The sequence below is a fragment of the Musa acuminata genome, chromosome BXJ3-6 (genome assembly GCF_036884655.1).
Source record: "Musa acuminata AAA Group cultivar baxijiao chromosome BXJ3-6, Cavendish_Baxijiao_AAA, whole genome shotgun sequence".
Classification (NCBI taxonomy): Eukaryota; Viridiplantae; Streptophyta; class Magnoliopsida; order Zingiberales; family Musaceae; genus Musa; species Musa acuminata.
This window is the reverse complement of record NC_088354.1, coordinates 39,040,399-39,059,982: the sequence shown is the minus strand read 5'-3', so window position 1 is coordinate 39,059,982 and position 19,584 is coordinate 39,040,399. Positions and strand designations below refer to the sequence as shown.

The 19,584-nt window shown below is 42.5% G+C and overlaps 2 protein-coding genes across 6 annotated transcripts; both read left to right on the top strand.

The window, feature by feature from the left end:
* The first annotated feature begins 1,820 nt into the window (after positions 1-1,820).
* LOC103989719 (L-type lectin-domain containing receptor kinase VIII.1-like) lies at positions 1,821-9,208 on the top strand. 3 transcript variants are annotated; one of them, XM_065157000.1, is made up of 7 exons: positions 1,821-2,054; positions 2,211-2,350; positions 4,485-4,675; positions 4,793-4,901; positions 5,002-5,126; positions 5,305-5,915; positions 6,010-9,208. In XM_065157000.1, exon 7 carries the CDS (start codon positions 6,801-6,803, stop codon positions 9,084-9,086), a length of 2,286 nt encoding a protein of 761 aa, XP_065013072.1. In that variant the 5' UTR covers positions 1,821-2,054; positions 2,211-2,350; positions 4,485-4,675; positions 4,793-4,901; positions 5,002-5,126; positions 5,305-5,915; positions 6,010-6,800; the 3' UTR covers positions 9,087-9,208. The 3 variants fall into 3 exon arrangements, with proteins under 3 accessions (XP_065013072.1, XP_018683696.2, XP_065013073.1); XM_018828151.2 differs by lacking the exon at positions 4,485-4,675; XM_065157001.1 differs by having other exon boundaries at positions 4,485-4,901; positions 5,002-5,235.
* Positions 9,209-12,652: 3,444 nt separating this feature from the next.
* Positions 12,653-19,190, top strand: LOC135641200 (uncharacterized). 3 transcript variants are annotated; one of them, XM_065156391.1, is made up of 8 exons: positions 12,653-13,370; positions 13,865-13,973; positions 15,531-15,699; positions 16,343-16,567; positions 16,656-16,758; positions 16,839-17,247; positions 17,332-17,963; positions 19,027-19,190. In XM_065156391.1, coding segments are annotated over exons 4-8 (1,173 nt in total). In that variant the 5' UTR covers positions 12,653-13,370; positions 13,865-13,973; positions 15,531-15,699; positions 16,343-16,539; the 3' UTR covers positions 19,028-19,190. The 3 variants fall into 3 exon arrangements, with proteins under 3 accessions (XP_065012463.1, XP_065012462.1, XP_065012464.1); XM_065156390.1 differs by having other exon boundaries at positions 15,531-15,774; XM_065156392.1 differs by lacking the exons at positions 12,653-13,370; positions 13,865-13,973 and adding an exon at positions 14,891-15,035 and having other exon boundaries at positions 15,531-16,567.
* Positions 19,191-19,584: the final 394 nt, after the last annotated feature.

The following is a 19,584-nucleotide window of genomic DNA, read 5'->3' as shown; positions in this document are numbered from 1 at the left end:
CTTTAGTAGTAGTAGTTTTAGATGGATATAATCTCTGATTTATTTGATAGCAGATTTAGGTGGATACCAATATCTAGAAAAGATTAAGATTGTATAATTATCATCTCCGAGAGGAAAGACTAAGAAAATTAGAATAATATAAAAGAAAAAATCCACTTAGAAAATTAGAAGGATATAAAAAATATAACCAACGAAATATCCAAAATAAGTATTTATTTTATAGTGTTGAAGTCCTAATGATAAAGTTGTATGGTAAGAATATTCAATTAATTCAAGTAGACAAACCAGGTAATCCAAGGCATTAGAAACTGGATATGTTGTCATCGACTGGATTCGAATGCAGTGGAATGGGACAGGCAAGATCTCCAAGCAAATCTAACAAAAGGCAAGAAAGGGGGTCCGCGTGGATTTGGCATCCATCTCGCCTCTCGAGTTATTTTATCTGATCACTAGAAACCATGGAGTGATGCTGCAGGGCAAAAAGTGGCTTTTAGAAGAATGGTACCAATGGATCTCTTAGTAACATCTCGTCTCTCTCCATCTTCCTATTTGAACTTCATATCCATGAATGACACTGACCAATCTTGTTGCTTTACTTGTCCTATCCTTTCGGTAACATTTTTGGCCTGTCTTCTGAGCATTGCACAACTACATGGTTGAACCTCTCTCTACATTGGAATTCTCGGATTAATCAAATTTCATATTCTTTTTATGCAGGGATATCAATTATATTCGTTAGTGAGTACAAATATTCATAACGACCAACCCAAAATAAGATAAAGATATTAAAAATAAAATAATATTTCATATTATTCATACAAATATGAGACGAGAATAGATAAAACACTCCATATCCTATATCCATATTCAGTTCATTAATACGTAAGGTGAGATGACACATAAAATGGATCAAATTTTCGTTATTCAAATTAGGCTCGTTGAATCTCGATTAAAATGATTATGATTCGATTAAAAATTATTTGATTTAATTGAATAAAAAAAATAATCATAAGTGATATTGTATCGTGTGCATCCAATTCATAATCATAAGTGACATTGTAACATCTATTTGACTTTATCGATCCTCCTCTTTTCTCTATTGACAAACGATAATTCATCCGATGATTGACAACTGTGAATGACAAATAATGAACAATGATAGCGATTCATCGATATTCTTTTCTCTTCTTCCTCATTATTTTCCCGTTGCATACTCCCTTCTCCCTTGACTGCAACATTCTTGCTCCCTCACTATGGTCGTTGTAGCCCCTCACCTCTTAATTACAATCGTCGTTATCTTTCGACTGTTGCAACCCACACTCCTTTCCCCGCGTCTTTTCCCGATCCTCCTTTAGAGTCACAGAGGTCATCTCACATATTTAAATAATATTTTACATTCAAGACAGAGGTCATCAATCAAAATGATATTTTGCATTTAGAGTGATATTACCCATTGTCACCTAAATTATCTAAGAACTCAAAGAAAATAAGATGATTTTCCTAAAAAGATTATCATTTTAGATTTGTTTTCTAAACAACACCGTTTTTGGTTTTTGAAAAAGTTATCGGACAAAGCTCATATTTTACGATTGCTAACGTGTTAACAGGTCGGATTCATGGCGGATCCGTGTAGAACCTTCCGTCCGATAAACTGATCTTTAAAATGAGATCCGTGTCCGAAATGCCATGTCGGATGCATGGATCCAGGATTCGGTATCTTATCAGAGAAAGCTTTTTCGGATCCAAAACGAGGATCCATACCCGAGATTTTGGGCTCGGGGTCTTCCAAGGAAAAGATTCGGATCTAAAGCGGTGACCCATCGAGGCCTCTTCTCCTCCCCCTCTGCTTCCGACCCCCGCGTCTCCTCGACGAGTTCAATACCTCGATCCCCCGCGTCCCTTTCGCCGCTGCATTGGCGGCCTTCACCGCCGCCACCACCTCCTCTGTCTCTTTGTTATTCTTTCGGCACGCCGTGTCCGGACCTCAAACGACGGTTTATTGTACACCGACGTCGCCCGATCCACCGGACATGGTTTCGATGTCGCTTTATTCGGTTTACCCAAGAACTTGTTTCTTCTCTTCTTTCCTCTCCTTTCGTTACCCAAGAAATTAGCCCTCCCAAGAACAAGAACTCCCCTCCGTTATGTCGTATCTCTTCTTTCGTTTTGGAATTGGGGCTAATTTATGTTTTCTTGACATCTTGCCGCAGCTGGCTTCAAAGAATTGGGAACAACATGGTCTGATGACCTTCCTGCCCTAGTGCATGGCATTAGGAAGATCTGGTTGGTTCTATATCTTTCAGATGACTGTTGATGGTGAAGTGGTAATCGATCCCAGCATTGTTCTCAGGTAATTCTTCTTTGTCTTATAGTTTCGTTTTATTAATCTTGAAGATTATTCTATGATCATCAAGAAAGAGGACACCTTCGATAATTGGGAGGAATCGCTGGAGATCTTTTTTGTTCTTTAGCTTCGTGCATCGAACTTTCTGAAGACATATCTTAATTCTATCCCACAATGGATGGAATATTCTTTTTGCTAATTTACAATACGATGCCATGATTATATATATATATATATATATATATATATATATATATATATATATATATATATATATATATATATATATATAGGTGTCACATTTGCTTGTTAATATCATCTAGGATTCATGTAATTTCTGAGATTTTCTGGGTTGCTTTCATTTATAATTGCCATGTCATGACAGCATGAGTTCCTTGGTGGTGAAATTTCTTTTGGTTCATATGCGACATTTGTGGATAATGCTTTTGCTGATTTTGTTGAGAGTTTGGTTTTAAGTGGTTTGTCATTATCTTTCTCCCAAAGCCCTTTGTGCTGTACTGGATAGATGTTCTTTATGAAGATAATAATATGGCAATCTTTTCAGAGTTTAGCAAAGATTAGATGCCATAACTTCATTAGTATTGTTTCCAGAATTTTGGGGAAAAAAATAATTTCTTGGTAGCTATCTGATCTATTGTAAGAGTTATATATGACAATTGACGATTCCACCAATGCAGCTGTAAGCTTTTTGTGCTATCATTTAAAGATCATTGTGCTATCTCACTAAATCAGTTTCACTTAATGGAGACTCTTATTAAGTATAACTGCCACTTTTGTTCTCTGTTGGTGTATGTTGAAGCATCACAAAGAACAAGAATATGGTCTCTTCCAAATTGGGTTTGTTTCTTTTTTGTATAAGTAGTTAATAGCTCTCATGTACTGTTTAAAGCAACTAAGTTGCTTGTTTAGTGGGTAAGGTGGGAATTTGCCTCAAGGTGGTTATATTTTAAGAGGTTTTACTACTTTTTCTCAATTTTTAGCTCTTTTCTTCATATTACTACTGTTCTCACTTTTTTAAGAGGTTGAACAAATGAGGTTAATTTTGTGCTTCCCTGAGGCATTTGGAAGTTTGAATGTAAGTTACAAGGTTCGAGTAACACATCCTTTAGCATGAGTAGCATGGCAGGAACTTTGAGCACCATATAATATAAGATCTTGGATGCACGTGGGAAGGAATGTTATGCTGGTTTAGGGTTGGCATGGGCACGAACTACAGGAAAATAATATATGGCACAATGCAAAGTGCATATTTAGGTACCTTGTGTAGAGACTGGCTCAGACACATGATGTTTTACTATGACTCATCTAGGTGCACCGCACCCTGACAAACTGCTAGTATTTTGTCGAACCAGAGTTGTTACATGCATAGGTTAGGCACAGCTTTGCATGGTGGGCTCGATGACCTGCATGAACTGTGTCCAACAAGGTGGCATGGCTCTGTAAGGTGCAGCTGCAACACTGTAATTCCACAGTTCTAAACCGGGTTGCTCATGGCTAGATGTTCCTGATCTGTTGAATATCTTTTTTGGTTTAAGAAATGATATTCTTTTGTTTGTTGCACTTTGGATGTTAGCTTATGATATCTTTAGGGAAATCACTAAATATAAGTTTGTTTTGTTTGAGATTCCTGAGATGCTGTGCTTAACATATGGAATGCCTTCATTCATAATTAAGGATTGATGATCATGTGTTATCCTTAATTCAATAAATCTTTTCTCTTGCCTGAAGTTTTTAAAACTCTGATAATTCTGAAGAAATTTTCATCAGCCAGATTTAGTTTGAAGCTCTCTTGATGATAAACCTGGGAATAAATTCTATTTGTGTTTCGCTCCGGAGATTACTCAGTCATGTAAATTGTTGTCTTCTCCCATCCATTTAAGATGTTTGTTTCATGTAGTTTTGTCGATTACATGGCACTAAATTAAGATCAATCAGATAAGGTTTCCCTTATAGTGAAAGGAAGGTATGTAGGAAGTCTTGTCGATGGTTGTTACACCCTGATTCATTTTCTGATATAATCACAGATGCTACGAATAATGCACTTTTTACACTGAAAAAACCATGAAAACTTTTGCCTTTTGGCTTTTGTGCATATTTCTTGATGTTATTGCTATCGAAGAGTGGAAATTACTGCTCCACTGCCAGCTATTCTTCAAACACAAGAACAGGTTTAAAGAAAACTGCAGAATTAGTCAAGTAAAGCTGCCGATGATACTTGCATGGAGAACGATATTTTGTCTCAGATGACTAGAACTTGTGACAGGTTTAATTTACTTGATATTTCCTACCGATCACATGACTTTTGGATAGGTGAGAACATTGTCTTGGATCACATGCCGATTGTTAAATATTGGAACTGATTAGCCTACTTGTTCACGTTGACCAAAGTAAACACACACTTTTTGCTGCCTCATTTTGTCCTTGTAGTGCCTTGGCTTGTGGCAGTTCACTAAAGTCAACTACTGCTGGATGGAGATTGGAGATGCTTTATTTGCTGAATCGGGGATGCCTCGTTTCCTCTATGCTTCATGTGGAGGTTGGTCATTTTGCATCCAAATTGGCCATTATTATTACTCAAAAGATGTAACCCCAGTTTTTTTGGTCAAGTGCTTTAACTGCCATGCTATACTGGCCAGGTATAAACAATTTGGCCATTTGAAGGCTCGACTTGCTCGACTCACCAGCAGCTCGAGTGGGCCGAGGATTTTAAAGCTATGCACTGATACTCCATGTGCATATCACAGACTGCGTCCTGCTCCGTGTAAGTTGTACTAGTAGTAATGCTACCCACATGGCCCAGAGAAATGCATATTACAGTTTGAAGCTCGTCAGCGATGTCATGCGGATTCCTACCAATGATCTTTAATACCGTATGAGCCATTTTTTAGTGCTAATCCACCTCTAGTTCCCAGTGACAGTGATTCTAATCTTTTGGGCAGGCTATGGGCCCGTACTACTAATACTTCCAAGTGTGGCGGTCCTCCTCTCGTGCTCGGACGGCGGACAATGCGATGGCCCCCTCAGGCGCAGAAAGGAAGACAGTAAAACCCGTGTCCTGACCGCCTGTGCTCCACCCACATGGAGGATGACGACCCGCATGTGCTATCTATCGAGAGAAGTTTCATGTAATTCTCTTGCAGTGGTGGATCGCCCTGAAAACTTTCAAGGGGTGACATGGTCGCTCATCCAAACCTGGCCCCACGCAGCATCACACCGTAAATGATCGCGGTGGTGGGAGCTCCGTTACGGCTTCGATCGATCGATCAAGCAAGGTCTTTTCGGCAGCCCCGAACCTTTACACACACAAATTATGATGGTATCCTGCTGCTGACACACACAACGTAAGCCGTGGCTTGCACACAAAGAGAGCACACGCCACAGTCGGGGGATGCAAGGCTCTTGCCATTGCTATCATTTTTATTTATACATGCAAGGAAGACCCACTGCATTATTGGATGGAAAGGCAAAGGCAAAAGGCAGAGGGGATCTGGAGAGGGGCACGCAATGCGTACCATCCACCCTACGCCTGCCACTCTCCGGAAAGATTCTCGTCCGTGCCCGCCACCTTTTCCCTTTGTAAAGTGGATTTTTCTTTCTTTTTCTTCTTCCTTACATTCATCTGATGCTTTGGTACACTTTGGCAGAGGGGATGAAGCAGTAAACGACGCTACGGACGGAGGAGACACGTATAATAAAGGAGTGCTGAATGACACTCCCAGGCTTTTCCTCCTCCCCGCCTCGAACCGGCCACCGCTTCACGGGTTGAAGCTTGCCGGGAGAGAGAGAGAGAGAGTGGACGGTGGTCTACTCCAACCCATATACTGTAGTTTTTGGTCGCCATGGTCAAGTCCTTCCATGTTCTGGGCGGCGACCAACCGTTGGGCGTCCCTGTTGATTGCTAATCTTAGGATTTGTTTATTCCGTCTCGGGTCGCACTCCCCAAGGACGATAGGACGCTCCACATCTCACCAGCTAAAACTGTTTCCGCATGACGCACACGCAACACGCGACCCCCGGACTTTGATTCGCCGCACACGATCGGCATCGCATGATCTTTTGTATCATTAAATTAGCCTTGACCGCCCACCTCCCTCACCCACTCGCCTTCAGCCCAAAGTTTACCGTTGCAAGTGGGACGCTTGTCGTCCCGTGCAGCCACTTGTCCCCATCACCCCCCTCCCCGCCTTGGATTCCACCGCACCCCTTCTTTCCCTTCCCCACACCACGCACCCACCCCCCGTTCCCCACCACCGCGCTCCTTTCGCCCTCCCTTTTCTCCACCAACACACTGCCACAAAAGACTCCCCTTCCACTCCACCAACCTTTCATCCCAAGGTTTCCTTAACATAACCCTCGTTCCAAGCCTCTCGAGCTCTCCGGCTCCTTTTTCTTTCCTAGCTCTCGAATGAAGCTATGATACACCAATTCACCAACAATGCCACGACAACAGCAGCAACAGCGGCAGCGAGTGCTTTCCTTCTGGAGTTGCCGACTGGTTCCTCTTCTTGCGGCGGTGCTTCTCGTGTCTGTGTTGCAGGTGGGTGGCGGCGAGGCGGTGGTCTTCAACTTCCGGACGCTCACACTGGGGAACCTCAAGCTGTTGGGGGACGCGCACCTTAAGAACGGTAGCTTCCGCCTCTCCCGCGACCTCCCCGTCCCCAACTCCGGCGCAGGCCGCGCCCTCTACGCCGAGCCCGTCCGCCTCCGCCACCCTGCCACCCGTGTCCCCCTCCCCTTCTCCACCTTCTTCTCCTTCTCCATCGTCAACCTCAATCCCTCCTCCATCGGCGGCGGCCTCGCCTTCCTCCTCGCCCCCGACGACACCTCCGTCGGCGACGCCGGCGGCTTCCTCGGCCTCGTCAACGCTACCGCCAGCGACGCCCCCGGCCGCGCCTCCGTCGTCGCGGTCGAGTTCGACACGCGCATGGACGTCGAGTTCGAGGACATCAACGACAACCACGTAGGGGTGGACCTCGGCAGCTTGGTCTCCGCGCAAGTCGCCGACCTGGACTCCGTCGGGATTGACCTGAAGAGCGGCGACCTCATCAACGCCTGGATCGAGTACGGCGGCGGCGCCGCAGGGTGGATGCTTCAGGTCTTCGTTTCCTACTCCACCGTTCGCCCCGCCGACCCCGTCCTCTCTTTCCCGGTCGATCTCGGCCGGTACGTCGACGATTTCGCGTTTGTTGGCTTCTCCGGATCCACCCAGGGAAGCACCGAGATCCACAGCGTCGAATGGTGGAGCTTCTCCTCACCTTCTCTCGGTGCCTCCCCACCGTCCACGACGACGACAGCGCCTCCGCCTCCTGCAACCCTAGTCTTCCCATTCTTTGGCCCATCGCCGCCTTCCTTACCCCCTTCCGCCCCTGTCCCTGTAGCCGCCGAAAGCCCCAGCGAAGGAACTGTGCGGCCCTCCTCGACCTCGTCCTGCCAGAACAACGGGCTTTGTCGCCAGGGCCCAGCCGCGGTCGCTGGGGTGGCGACGGCCAGCGCCTTCGTCGTCGCGGCAGTTGCCGGCTTGGGCTTCTGGGTCTTCACCCGGCGGACAAAGTCACCCAAGAAATGGGAACACTTGGCGGCGACGTCGGAGATCGTCAACACCCCGAGAGAGTTCAGCTACAGAGAGCTCGTCGTTGCCACTCGAGGCTTCGACACATCTCGTATCATTGGCCACGGCGCCTTCGGCACCGTCTACAAAGGGATCATCCCGGAGACGGGCGCGATGGTGGCCGTCAAGAGGTGCATCCAGAACGGGAGCGACAGCGGCGGGCAGCAGGCGAGGGCGGAGTTCCTCTCTGAGCTCTCCATCATTGCCGGTCTACGGCACAGGAATTTAGTTCGCCTACAAGGTTGGTGCCACGAGAAGGGGGAGATCCTCTTGGTCTACGACTACATGATCCACGGAAGTCTCGACAAGGCTCTGTTCGATCCAAAGGCGCCGCCTTTGGGGTGGCGGCACCGCAAGAAGATACTCATCGGGGTGGCTTCCGCCCTCGCCTACCTCCACCGCGAGTGCGAGAACCAGGTGATCCACCGCGACGTCAAGTCGAGCAATGTGATGCTCGACGAGGACTACCATGCCAGGCTCGGAGACTTCGGACTAGCGCGCCAGGTCGAGCACGACAAGTCGCCGGACGCCACCGTCACCGCCGGCACGATGGGTTACCTCGCGCCCGAATACCTGCTCACGGGTCGTGCCACCGAGAAGACCGACGTCTTCAGCTTCGGCGCGGTCGTGCTCGAAGTGGCTTGCGGCCGCCGCCCGATCGACGGCGACGGCGACAACAACCGCATCGCAGGCGGCGCCGGCAGCAGCACCAGGAGGTGCAGTAATCTGGTCGAATGGGTGTGGGGGCTGCATGGGGAAGGAAGGATACTGGACGCGGTGGACCGGCGATTGGACGGGGAATTCGAGGAGGGAGAGATGCGGCGAGCGCTGCTCGTCGGGCTGGCATGCTCCAGCCCGGACCCGATGACGAGGCCGGGGATGCGGAACGTGGTCCAAATGCTGAGCGGCGAAGCCGACCCGCCATTCGTGCCGGTGGCAAAGCCATCAATGAGCTTCAGCACCAATCAACATTTACTGCTCAGTCTACAAGACAGCGTTTCCGACTACAACGCCATGGGACTCAACCTCTCCATGTCATCATCCTCTTCATCTTCTCTAACGAGCACACTACGAGCCTGCGGCGGCGGCGGCGGCGGCGGAGAAGGGACATAGGCACACCGTGCGGTGGTAATCTCTACAAAATTCACCAAATACAGTACATATACATGTAATAACTCGATTAGTTTGTGATAATTGTTTCCTGCTACGCATCGATTCTGTTACATTCCGTAGAATTCATGCATTCACTCAACTTAGCTGATGTTTTGACCGGATAGGATTAGGCACATCGATCTTTAAACTTGTGGTGTAGGGTTGAAGACAGTGACTCTTCGACCATTGTATTATGTTCGATCTGCCCAGTGAATTAGATATGTTGGGCACAGCGACGAATTCGGCAGAGAAGAAACGTGCGTGAAGGACAGCGACGGGAAGTGAGAACTGAGAGGTGGTATTTAGTAGCAACCAGCAAGGAAGGAGACAGTCTGCCCGTAGGAGTTGCCTCCGTTCTAATTCGTTTGTTATGGTATCTTAGTTGGTCCATGTTCACATCATATTTGCCCGAAGGAGTCAGAGATTCTTCTTCGGCATCGGTTTCGGTTTGATACCAAATTCGTCGGACTCTGATAATAATGAACCTTACAAGATTGTATCGAGATGTTCTCGATAATTCTTCTCACGTGTTTAAGGATCCAGAGGATTCGACTCGACTACTATATTTATGTAGCATTTTAAGAGAGAGAGAGATGTCGAAAGGAGAGTTTTGAAGTTTTTTTAGAGTGAATTCGGTCGTGTGATGCTGAGGTGTTAGTCGTATAACGATATCGGTTACGTGGGATGTTAAAATGTCGATCATGTAATATTGAGATATTGGTTGTACGACATAATAATATCGATTATATGAGGTATTTAGGTGTCGATCATATACATGACAAATGAGATATTGTTTATGTTATTATCCTTATATTAGGAATGAATGCAGCAAAAAACTTACAAAATAAAGGATAAGTGATTTAAGTTCGAATTTACCTATAAATAAATATAAAACACCTCAAAAGTCCATCTTGTTTGATGTATATTTCTAAAAGGCTAATCATCTAAAAATAACGATGCATATTTCTTAATTCGATAGGAGGGGTTGATGCGACAAATGAACCGATTGAAGTATAATAAAGTTTGCCATGTACGTAATTCTCATCTCAATTCTTTATTTGAGGTCAGTTTGTGTCAAGTTCTTCCACTCGCGACTGTCGGTGAGCCCCTCTCTCTCTCTCTCTGAAAAGACATTTACGTGACGTTTAGGTGCAAACAAGAGAACAAACAGGATGGGCAGATGCCCAAAGTATGATTGAAGAATTGGAATGCCCGTAGTGAAAATGACCAAACATATGCTATATAGAAATGATGGTTGTTGAGAAGGTGTGGTTGGTGACCAGTTTGCATTTATTTCCGTGTAATATGTTATGTGTTCCATTTTTTTGTCTTCTTCTCTCTTTAATCTATCCCTTTGGCTTCTTTTAATATCCCTTTGGCTCCTTTCCATCTGCTTTTCTCTTCTTTTTCTTCTGCTTGTTTTGTCTCATTCACATATATATATATTGTGTGGTTGATAAATTGATGGTGGTGAAGGTATGCCATAAACATAAAATTTATAGAGAAAGTAGGAAAAAACCATGCAATGCACATGCCATAATGGAAATGATTAAAAGTAATATAATTAATCAAAGTTCTATAAATTATATTGATAAAAATATTAATTTAAATTTCAAAAGTAATTATTGAACTATAGCACATAAGCATGACAGTGGGTGAATCTTTGCCGCCTCACGATAGGTATCATATCTTTGTGAAATCTCTTTGAAGTTCTTAAGGTTAAGCTAAAATTCAACCATTATAATTATTTAATGCAAGATTAAATATTAGTAGGATGATAGTAATTGTTACGGTCCAATTCGAATTTAATAGTGTGATTGACTGGTTCAAAATATCTAAACTCAAATGAACTTATATGGTTATTATAGGTTGTCTATATTTTTTTATATCTTATGTGAGATTAAACCTAAATATCACAAGAAAATAATAATATTTTATCTTTTTTTAATAGGTATATGATTTAAATATAATATTTATTGATAAGAAGTATATCGTCAATCAATCATCCATCTGACACGTGATCATCATGTGATATTCAGGATGAAAGGAGAAGAATGAGGTCATCCTCTACCCGTCTACCCACATATGCAAGGGTCCAAAGTAAATAATTATGAGTTGCCACTACCACCACCCGCTTCTCCCACTTGTTACCTACATGGATAAGAGACCAAGGGGAGGCGGTTAGAAGTTGCCTTTCTACGTAATAATTAACTCATTTACGACAAGATATGAAAGCTCATTTTCAACATAATGAAAATTGGATCACCTTTTTTCCCACTTACATCCACACTCGTATATCTCATGTTACTAATTTGAGTGTCATGTGGTACCTTAAGAACTCGATTTTTTCATATCGGAGGCATCTTAGACAATCCTACGTATACGAGTCAAGATCACATTGAGTTGATTATGTGTCAACGACTTCTTTTCTCAATATTTTCGGTGCTAGAAGGGCTCGATATTATAGGAACGTCCGCTTGCCAACTCTCACAATAAATGCTCAAGTAATAAGGCTTTGCCTCTAGCTCATAGTACTTTCACTTAAGGGGGGGAAACAGTCACATATTCACATATGGATGCATCCACATCCGAGAACTATTATAAAAGCCGAAGCATTGACAAACATTGTCTCGGAACTAACTCCTTAGCTTGAGGTTGACAAGCACACTTCACCCGCATGGATGCTTCATTGACGGTTCCACCACCTCAAATAAAGGCAGTGCTAGATTCGTCTAAAGAGCCCAAATAAATAAATATATGAGCAAGCTCTTCGATTCAAGTTTAAAATCTTCAATAATGAAACCGAAAATGAGGCACTTCTCCTGGATCTTCGACTCGCTTAGGAGCTTCAAGTCCAGAGCTTGATAGTGTTCAACGACTCACATCTAGTCGTGAACCAAGTAAAGAGGAACTACGAGACTTAAAATGCAACCATGGCAAAGCACCTCATCGAAATATAAAAATTATCCCACATTTTCTCCCAACTCAATGATAAGGAGTACATAATTAGCTAATTATTATTTGATACGTGATCGTCACGTGATGTTTATGATAAAATGAGAAGACAGAGCCCATCCTCCACATGTATGCTATTGGAGGTAGTTAGAGGTTACCTCCAAACATTATATTTTATAAAATATTTAGCTCATTTACGATCATGTATAAAAGCTCATCTTCAACATAATAAAAATTATATTATTTTTTTATCATTCGTTTTCACACATATATATCTCGAGTTATTAATTCGAGCGTCAAAGGATTGAGTTAGAAACCTTGGTATTTGTATACGTGGTAACTCAGAGCCTGACGTTATCTCGGAAGCAATAATCTTACGCATACATATCCAGGACACATCAGCCAAATTAGGACGTTAACAATTTCTTTCTTCGCTATTTATACAACATATTATCTTTAATGATATATAATGATAAGATATTTTGGCCTGTTTGGGCTATAAGTATGATTAAATCAAACAGTCCGCACCGGTCGATCTCCTTTCACACTCTTATGCATCGCCGTTCGATATACATACTTCACGAGCCCCAAACCCCACGATAAAGAAAGCCGGCGGAACAGTCGACATCCCATGGTGTCGCCATCCTTCTCAACCACGCGCCTAGCCGACGACTGCCCTCAACTGCCACTTCTCCACCCGAGCCATAGGTCCACGCGGCCTCTCGCCGGCTCTCACCTGCGGCCCCCGCGGCAACCGGACCCTCAGCACGGAGGCCATCCTCGCCGTAAAGGCCCTGAAGCGCGACGCAGCCTCCGGCAATGAGCCCAGCATCGTCTCTTCTGACCTTGCCCGCCTCATGAAGGCCGACCACCTGGCCGTCCTGGCGGAGCTTCAGCGCCGAAATTAGTGGCGCCTAACCGTGAAAGCCTTCGGCACCGACCGCCGGGAGCCGTGGTACCGGCACGACCTCGCCCTCCACGCCGAGATGATCACCACCTTGGCGAGGTGCAGATTGCGGGATGAAATTGATGCGTGGCCACCGATCTGCTACAGGGTGACGAGGGGTGTATCTCCTCGGAGGATACCAAGGGAATTTCTCGGTTCGTTAGGCCTTTAATGGTGGCGGAAAAGGGAGTTCTTGTTTGAGTTTCTGATGTGCGGATCGAGGAGATTGGGAGAGGAGGATGCTGCTAATGAGGTGGAGAATGATTTCGAGGTCTGGTATGAATGCGGGAGCTTGCCGGCGCAGCCGCTACCTGTTTGATGAAATGCTTGAAATAACATACTCGGTTAGTCTCTTTCTTCGATCCTACTACGCATTATAGAGTTGTAGTCTTTGTTCAATTCACTCATCCGATATTGGTTGTATTGGCCAAAGCCGAAGTTGGTTGAATAGAGACTGAAACATGATAGAATTTTCAATGGTTAACTAATTATATATTCTAAAAAAATAAGTAGATATAATTAAGGCTTATAACATGGTAAATGATGATTGAGAACATGATATTGTTAGATTTAAGACTCATAATTAAAGGGAAAGACTTGGTGCTATTGGAAGATTGTTCCTTTGCGATCTGACCAAACCAAAAGTTACTGTAGATCTGACCAAACCAAAAGTTCTCACAGGTTAGTTTGACTCATCTGCCCCAATACTTCAGAAAACTGCAATTGTTGGCTTTTTAACTTACCATTTGAACAGCCTTTGAGACGGAATCAGTGTTATATTTCTAAAGCAGTGTTGAATTTTTCATAAAGCAATTCGATCTTTATATTGTTATTTCAGGTGTTTGTGCATGAGAAGTATTAAGTCATCTTGCATGGCATGGTGAAATGTCTTGGAAACTCACAACTTAGTAGATTCAACCCTACGATGAAGTGAATCGGAGCACCAGGTTTTTCTCATGCTATGATCTTGTAATTTTTTCAGTTTTCTTGCTGTATATGCCCGCTCCACAGTTCCAATATTTCAACATCAACATGCATGTGTGTTTCCAGAGGCTAGTTTAGTCTTTTTCTATTATGTTCATGAAATAGCCTGTTTTTCTGATGTTTATTACTGTATTTTTATGAGATTTTTTAATTTAAATATGCATGGATTGCCTTTGTTTATTCTGTGACAGCTTCATACTTTTTCCTTGCAATTCTTCTAGTTATGAGACGATTTGATGTTACCAGCTCTATTATATCTTTGTTGGAGCTGAATACTTCTCACCTGATTTACCATCCTTTCACATACCAACAAAAGCCTCGATTTGGTTCTAGCAAATATTTGATAAATTTTCTTCATAGTGAAACGAAAAGAGATGAGCATAATATATTGGTCTCAAGGGCCATGTTTATCATAGCTCTAAAGAGATGTCAGTTGTCATGCTAAACCTGCTTTAGACCTTCTGGCTCATCTCTAGTGTCACTCTCTCTTTTTGGCTTTTTAATGATACTGTGGACCTGTGTCAACTTTGTGAGGCTTAATCAACCATCAGGTGAAGTCACAAATGAACTTCTTTTTGCTAGACTGGAATTTTTTTTTTCTTTCTGGTTTTGGAGGAATAATCCTTCTGTATTTGACAGATAGCACCCACTCGATGCATTTAATGACACTTCTTTCTTGTATGTTTCCTATAATGGGGTTGCTCTTGAACTTCTGACATCTCCTTATACATTTTGTCTCCTTTTTCCCTATATTCGTATTCTTCATGTTGCATCTCTCTGTAAACTTTGGTAGCAAACACATGATTAGAATTTTATTTGGTTTATTCTCTGTCTTTGTCTATATCAGAGACTGATGCTTCAGCTAACCTACCCCCTCTTTGGTTGGGTCTGGACTTGTGATGGTCATAATCGATCCTTGATACTTGAGAGCATGATGTTCAATATAGTGGAATTGCTGTTCATTTGACTGCTAGTTAGCTATTGATGTATGGAATCCACTTCAAGGCTGTTGTTTTACATCCAAGGTAATCTAACCAATAATATCCTACTCTCTCGATTCAGATGGTTTAACTTCCTTTCACTTGAAACCAATTCACTTAGCTTTCCTGAACTTGGTTGAGCTATCAACATCCTTCCTTTCCATTTGACATGGAAAGTTAGGTTTGTTATTGTAATGAAGTTTTATTGGGCTTCATCATGTCGTAATTTGGCGGAAGGATTGTACCTTTTTTGTTTATAAATATGCAATATATATATATATATATATATATATATATATATATATATGTATATAATAAAGAATAAGTGATGATGACATGATTTAAGTTCAGATCATGCAATGAGTCAAAAGTTTTTATCAAGAATTTGATATCAGGACCTTTTAGTGATCTACTAAGCTAGTTAATATCTTCGGGGCATGGTACTCTATATCCTGTATTGTTATCTTGTGGATTAGGTTTACTGTTTTGATACTATCTTATTTACTGTTAGTTCCTAACATACATTTTATATAACTACAGATGGTGAGGCTGATGGTGACGAAGACATTGACTTGATTAGGCCTTCCACATTGTTGATGCCAGCTCTCTTTCACATTTGATGCTGATAACTTCGTATGGCTGTTTCTTATCATCATGACATGTATAGCAACCGACACCGAAGATATTGATGGCGGCTATTGAAAGGAAGGTAAGAGAAACAGAGGATGGCGGCTACTGCAATGCAAAAAGGAGATTTGGATACGACGTTATCAGCTATGAGAAGGTTCTTAATTTATAACACATCAATACCCTAATCATTTAGTTAGGAAACAAAAGATAATTCTTTTTATGTGAAGGATAAATTATAAAGATGAAATTTGATCTCAAAATCTTACTATATGATTAAAAATGTTTTTACGAATTAAGTCAACTGACATCTTTATAACAAGATGAATTAATCAATTTAGCATGATACATCGATTCTCTTGAGAGGACTTGGATGATAGTCAACATTTAAATTAACATATTTATCTTTATGAATTTTAATAGGTGTCATACATTTTTGGAATACAGATTAGTTATTTTTATTATGGTTAATACAAACTTACAAATTTAAAGAATAAAACAACGTAATTATAATTAGTTAATTTCTAATGACATGAATGCCAATTGAAATTTCAACTAATAGGATAATGAAACCTAACTAACAAAATTTTAAATATAAGGTTATTAAATTTATAAATTCCATTTTTATATGCAATTTTATTTTTTATCTTTTGTATTTTTATAATTGAGACGAGAAAATGAAATGAATCATTAGAATACTTCTTTTCTGAATACCCCTTGCTTAGCACATTGCGATGGCTTCTCGGCTCGATGAATCCTTCTTAGGGTGTGATTTGTTGGGGAAACTTTTGGGGGTCAAGAAGCGCCATCTCGGAGTAGCATTTCCCTGATTCAAAAGAATTCAAATCTCCCGCCCTTTTTACCATTTTCATCTCTCCCCGTCCTCGACTCCCGCTCTCCCACCCATCTCCCCTCACTCGCCATGGACGCTCAGCCCGCCGTCTTCCCTGGTAATCGCATCTTTCTACCCTCTTCTCTACCTCCGTAGTGCCCAATTCAACTCACACGGCATTTGTGCTGATCCGGTTGCTGTTTCAGGGAAGCGCAGAACGGGCGCAAAGTCTTCCGAAGTAAAGAATGGCGACGGGGTCAAGGCTCCCAAGAAACCCCCATGGCAGTTCGTCACCGCCGCTCAACCCAGGCAAGTAACCCTAGTCTCGCGAACACTCCTTCGCTCCCTGCCACAGTTTATGCGATCGATTGCTCGTGCGATCTTTTCAGGCCGAAGCGTGCTTTTGGCGTCGCGAGGAGCACGAATGTTCCCGTCGAGAAGCCTCACCTCACCGCCAAGCCCCGGAAAGTTCTCGCAGCAGCGCCACCACCACCACCACAACTACCAACTGGTACTAGAAAGATACGCGCAGTCTGTATTCAAGAAACAAAGACAGCAGCAGTCACCAAAACCAGCAGAAAAGATGAACACCAAGAGGCGGTCGGCACACCAACGTCTTCGACCAAGCCCACCGTGGCAGGCACGCCGTACCTCAGTGCCCTGAATTGCAGCAAGTGCAAGCTCGACCAGCTCGAGTCGTCGACGTACTGGCTCGCGCAGATAAGGTTGGCGGAGTCCACAGGGAAGCACTTTGTTTCCGCCGCTTTCTTCCGCCTCGCGTTGGAATGCCATGCCCAGGTTCGATGTCGCTTTCCCCAATGATCTCGAAACCTTCGCTTTATTTGCTTCTATATCAAAGATCCCATCTGTTCCCCTTGTCAGCCGTTACATAGGCTTCGAATCGAGCTCAGAGATTACGTGACGCGACATCAAGTTAATTCAATGGAATCCGTGTGGGTTGATCTGTCTCGGGCTTATGGACTGGGGAAGGGAGGATTGGATTCTGACTTGTGCGATCTCATTCAGAATAATTCTCTCTTAGCTGAAATGAACGGTTCAATGGATGAACCTGATGTTGATCTATGTAATCTTGATCGAGGTCGTGTTTCTCTAGCCGAAAAGGATGGATGCTCAGAACATGACGATGTCGATGGCATAGCAGCCGATAAGAGTCTGCATGATGCAGCTGAAGCTAAAGCCAATTATGGTGATGAAGAAAAATTTGGGAATATGGAGCTGATCGACAGTGCATCGATCGACACCTTAACTGGGAATAAATGTGGCGATGCTACCAACATCTGTTGCAGCAGTAATAAGCGTGTAAGTTCTTCGCCCGGAAAGATTGAGACTGCAAAATCTTGCCTTTCCACTGGCAAAGACATGGTGGTGGGCTCAGTGGTGACTCAAGAAATGTCCAAAGCCTCAGCTAACAATGCAGCAAGGAGTAACCATGGCGTAGGTAGAAGAAACAGGAGCTGTCAGGATACAAGCAAAAACAGAGAGACTGATGCTTAGTAAGCAAACTGATCTCTTTTTTTCAGAGTTTTTTCATTAAGCATTATTCCCCTTTTTTTGTATCTTATGCATGCCCTTTTTGTCATCCATCATATCAAGTAAACCAAAAAATGACAAATTTTAGACATCAGAATGGGTAATCAAGTTCTGTTTCTTTACTGTTTTGGTATACTGTTTAAGATTTATTTAGTATAGCAGGACACAAATTGCAGTTATATTGTGCTTGTTTGTGGATTTCTGCATCATGTTGTTGTCTTATATTTGTTTAGCATCTCATGAACTCATTTAAGGAAACCATGTAAGCCAAAATAGGTTGCTTGATTATTAATTCTTTGATGATATTATGCTAATGTTCAAAAATTGAAAGAAGAAAGATTAAGAATTTGATAGACAAAATGACTCGTCAACATTACAAGATCAAACTTGGATAGTGTTGGGGTTGTACACTTCTTAGAAAGCCTGTGGTTTAAGTCAACAAAATAGGAAGAGAAGAAACCTTTGTAAAAAAAAATCGTGGTTGCCACGAACTTTTCGGTTTATATTGGGTTCAGATGCTCAGCTTTATGGTGAAATCACTCTTCTCATTCGTAGGGTTAAAATCCACTGAGTTCCTTGTTATCATCATTTTATTATTATCACCAGTCAGGTATCCTCAAGAACCCCTTCATTGTATCCACAAGAAAGTGCTTTTACTCACAAGGAACACCTTCATTGTGTTATTTATTTATTTTATTCACTTTAAAGATCAGAAATAATACCGTGGAGGTTTGCTTTGTGTATACGAAACTTAGCATCCACAATTTGATTTTAGTTCTGCAGTGGAAGTCAAGTCCTTCGACTTCTGTTGATGTATACATTGAAGTTAAAAAGACATCGTGGAAATATTTTCCTACTGTCTACACCTTGCAAAAGAAGAACTTGGTAATGTTGTCATCATGGTTTTATCTTACTAGTAGTTCCGAAGGCCATCATGTTTTGGGTCCACATTTTTCATTATTTTCTATTAGCTTTAACTAAGCTACAGAGTTGCTCGGCGGCTTCAAATATGCTCTCTTTTTACAGGGGTTTAGCGTGAGAAATTTGAGGATGCTGATTGTAGCAGATTAACTGGGTACATTTGCAAACCTTTAGAAATTTGAGGACAAAAGATTGATTTGATTTATTGGTGTGAGTTATGTTTGTATACTGTTAATGTAGTTTTGTCGATTCTATGCTGGTGTGGTTTATATGTTTTCTCCGAGTTGGTATTCATTAGACGCAAGAATTATTCTACTTGATTTCTCCTCTACCAACAGCTTTCAGGCTTTAAGCAGCCAGCATGGAGATGATGCTATCCTGATCCTTCAGGAGTCACCAAGATTTTTTGGTAGCGAAGTTTATGGATCTATCTCCTTTGTTACAGACAAACGACTCCTACAGCTGGGATACGGGAGTCATTTGCATGGTGATGATAACTTAAACTTAGGGGTACATATACTCAGGACCGTCTAAAAAGCATCATTTGACATTCGGAAGTATTGCGTCATAGGCACTGCACTTCACATAACATAGCTTCAGTATCATTGACTTTTTTTTCTTTTTTGCAATCAGATTTAGATTTACAATGCAACAAACATAAAA

Excerpts from the sequence above, each read along its gene's own strand:
- LOC103989719 (XM_018828151.2), top strand. The coding sequence starts at position 6,801 with ATGCCACGACAACAGCAGCAACAGCGGCAGCGAGTGCTTTCCTTCTGG.
- LOC135641200 (XM_065156391.1), top strand. The coding sequence starts at position 16,540 with ATGGACGCTCAGCCCGCCGTCTTCCCTG. Across the intron at positions 16,568-16,655 it reads TCAGCCCGCCGTCTTCCCTG|GGAAGCGCAGAACGGGCGCA; the intron begins GTAATCGCATCT and ends TTGCTGTTTCAG. Across the intron at positions 17,248-17,331 it reads CGTTGGAATGCCATGCCCAG|CCGTTACATAGGCTTCGAAT; the intron begins GTTCGATGTCGC and ends TCCCCTTGTCAG.